Source organism: Cyprinodon variegatus, unplaced genomic scaffold (genome assembly GCF_000732505.1).
Source record: "Cyprinodon variegatus isolate N-32 unplaced genomic scaffold, C_variegatus-1.0 Scaffold225, whole genome shotgun sequence".
Lineage (NCBI taxonomy): Eukaryota > Metazoa > Chordata > Actinopteri > Cyprinodontiformes > Cyprinodontidae > Cyprinodon > Cyprinodon variegatus.
The window spans coordinates 1,092,055-1,093,374 of record NW_015150678.1 but is presented as its reverse complement, the minus strand read 5'-3'; the positions used below and the strand labels follow the sequence as shown (position 1 = coordinate 1,093,374).

The 1,320-nt window shown below is 49.1% G+C and overlaps 1 protein-coding gene across 1 annotated transcript in view; it reads right to left on the bottom strand.

The window, feature by feature from the left end:
• The window catches only part of pex6 (peroxisomal biogenesis factor 6), a 28,523-nt gene that overhangs the window by 15,135 nt on the left and 12,068 nt on the right, over positions 1-1,320 (bottom strand). Inside the window, 4 exon segments of the mRNA XM_015380943.1 lie at positions 284-486; positions 586-691; positions 767-900; positions 1,053-1,158. Coding sequence (XP_015236429.1) covers positions 284-486; positions 586-691; positions 767-900; positions 1,053-1,158 — 549 coding nt within the window.

Genomic DNA, 1,320 nt, shown 5'->3' with positions numbered 1-1,320 from the left:
ATAACCTGAAGGAGGCTATAAAATGGAGGCTATTAATGACTTAAAAAGTACCTGAAGACTTGAAACGCCATCTCAACGATAAACTATTTGGCAACACCTTGATGGTCTTAATTAAAGCTGATATTTTCTAAAAAACATATCAAAAATGAACAGAAATAAACACTTATATTGGTATATGTACTACAGATACAACAGTGGATGGATCTCTGCAATTAAATTAATAAACTTCAATTTGCAACTCTAAGGTGCCTGTGGATGAAAGTAGACATATTGACTAACCAACCTGGCGGGGGCGCTGCTGAGCAGCTGACACAGAGCCGCCTGCACCCTGCCGTCATCCTCAGCTGCACCTCCAGCTCTGAGCAGGAGCTGCAGGTTTCTGAGCAGCAGGACGCAGGGCTGCAGGGCTTCGGCTCGCTGGAACGCCGACTTCAGCTTTGCCTCAACGGCGGCGGGAGTGTCTGCGCACACGGTGACACAATCCACCTGCTCACAGAGAGATCGACATGAGGAACGACGGCTTCTCCGAGAAAAAGAACAAAAAGAAGAAAAAAAAAGTCAGGAGAATATACTAATGAACCGCACCTTCAACAGGTGGAGGTTCAACCTGCGTCCCGCCGCTCGGACCGCCGTCACCTTCCCGCTGCCTGCAGGACCGTGGAGGAGGACGGTGCAGCTGGACAGAGAGTCCCTACAACAAAACACAGAGGTGGTCACTCTAAACTCCCTCAATCCTTCTAAGGATCGACCTCAACAGCGAAGCTACCTGTGCTCCAGGTGAGGCAGGATGAGGCGGATGAGGACGTCCACGGTCTTGTTGAGGCCTGGAGGAGACAGGCTGCTCCACAGAGGTTCTGCCTCCACGCAGCAGGGGGGAACCCGGCTGTTGGTGGACGCTCCCTAAAAACACATTAACAATAACCAATCGTCTGCAGCGCTGAGGCCGGATGATTAAAGCCAGCGAATCAAAAACATCCAAGCAAATAGTTCTACTGTGCTTGGAAAGAGTCTACAGACAGGAGCAGCAGGGAAATTCAAAGGTAGATGTTCACCATGTAGAGAGAGGTGTGAGTTTTATCAGCCAGAAACGCTCCTCCTCCTCCTCGTTCTGCACCAGACTGAAGCAGCTTCTGCACTTTAAAGTAGAGCACCGGACACCTGCAACGTTAAAGGACACGTTTCCAGCTTAGATCAAGGAAGCATGTTTACTAATCCAGAGTATGGACAATGTTTTAAAAAACATTTCTGGTTCCTGAAAGCAACAGATGGGAATAGTTTGTCCAGACACCTAAGCTATTAGTCGCCGCTCCACGCTGCATG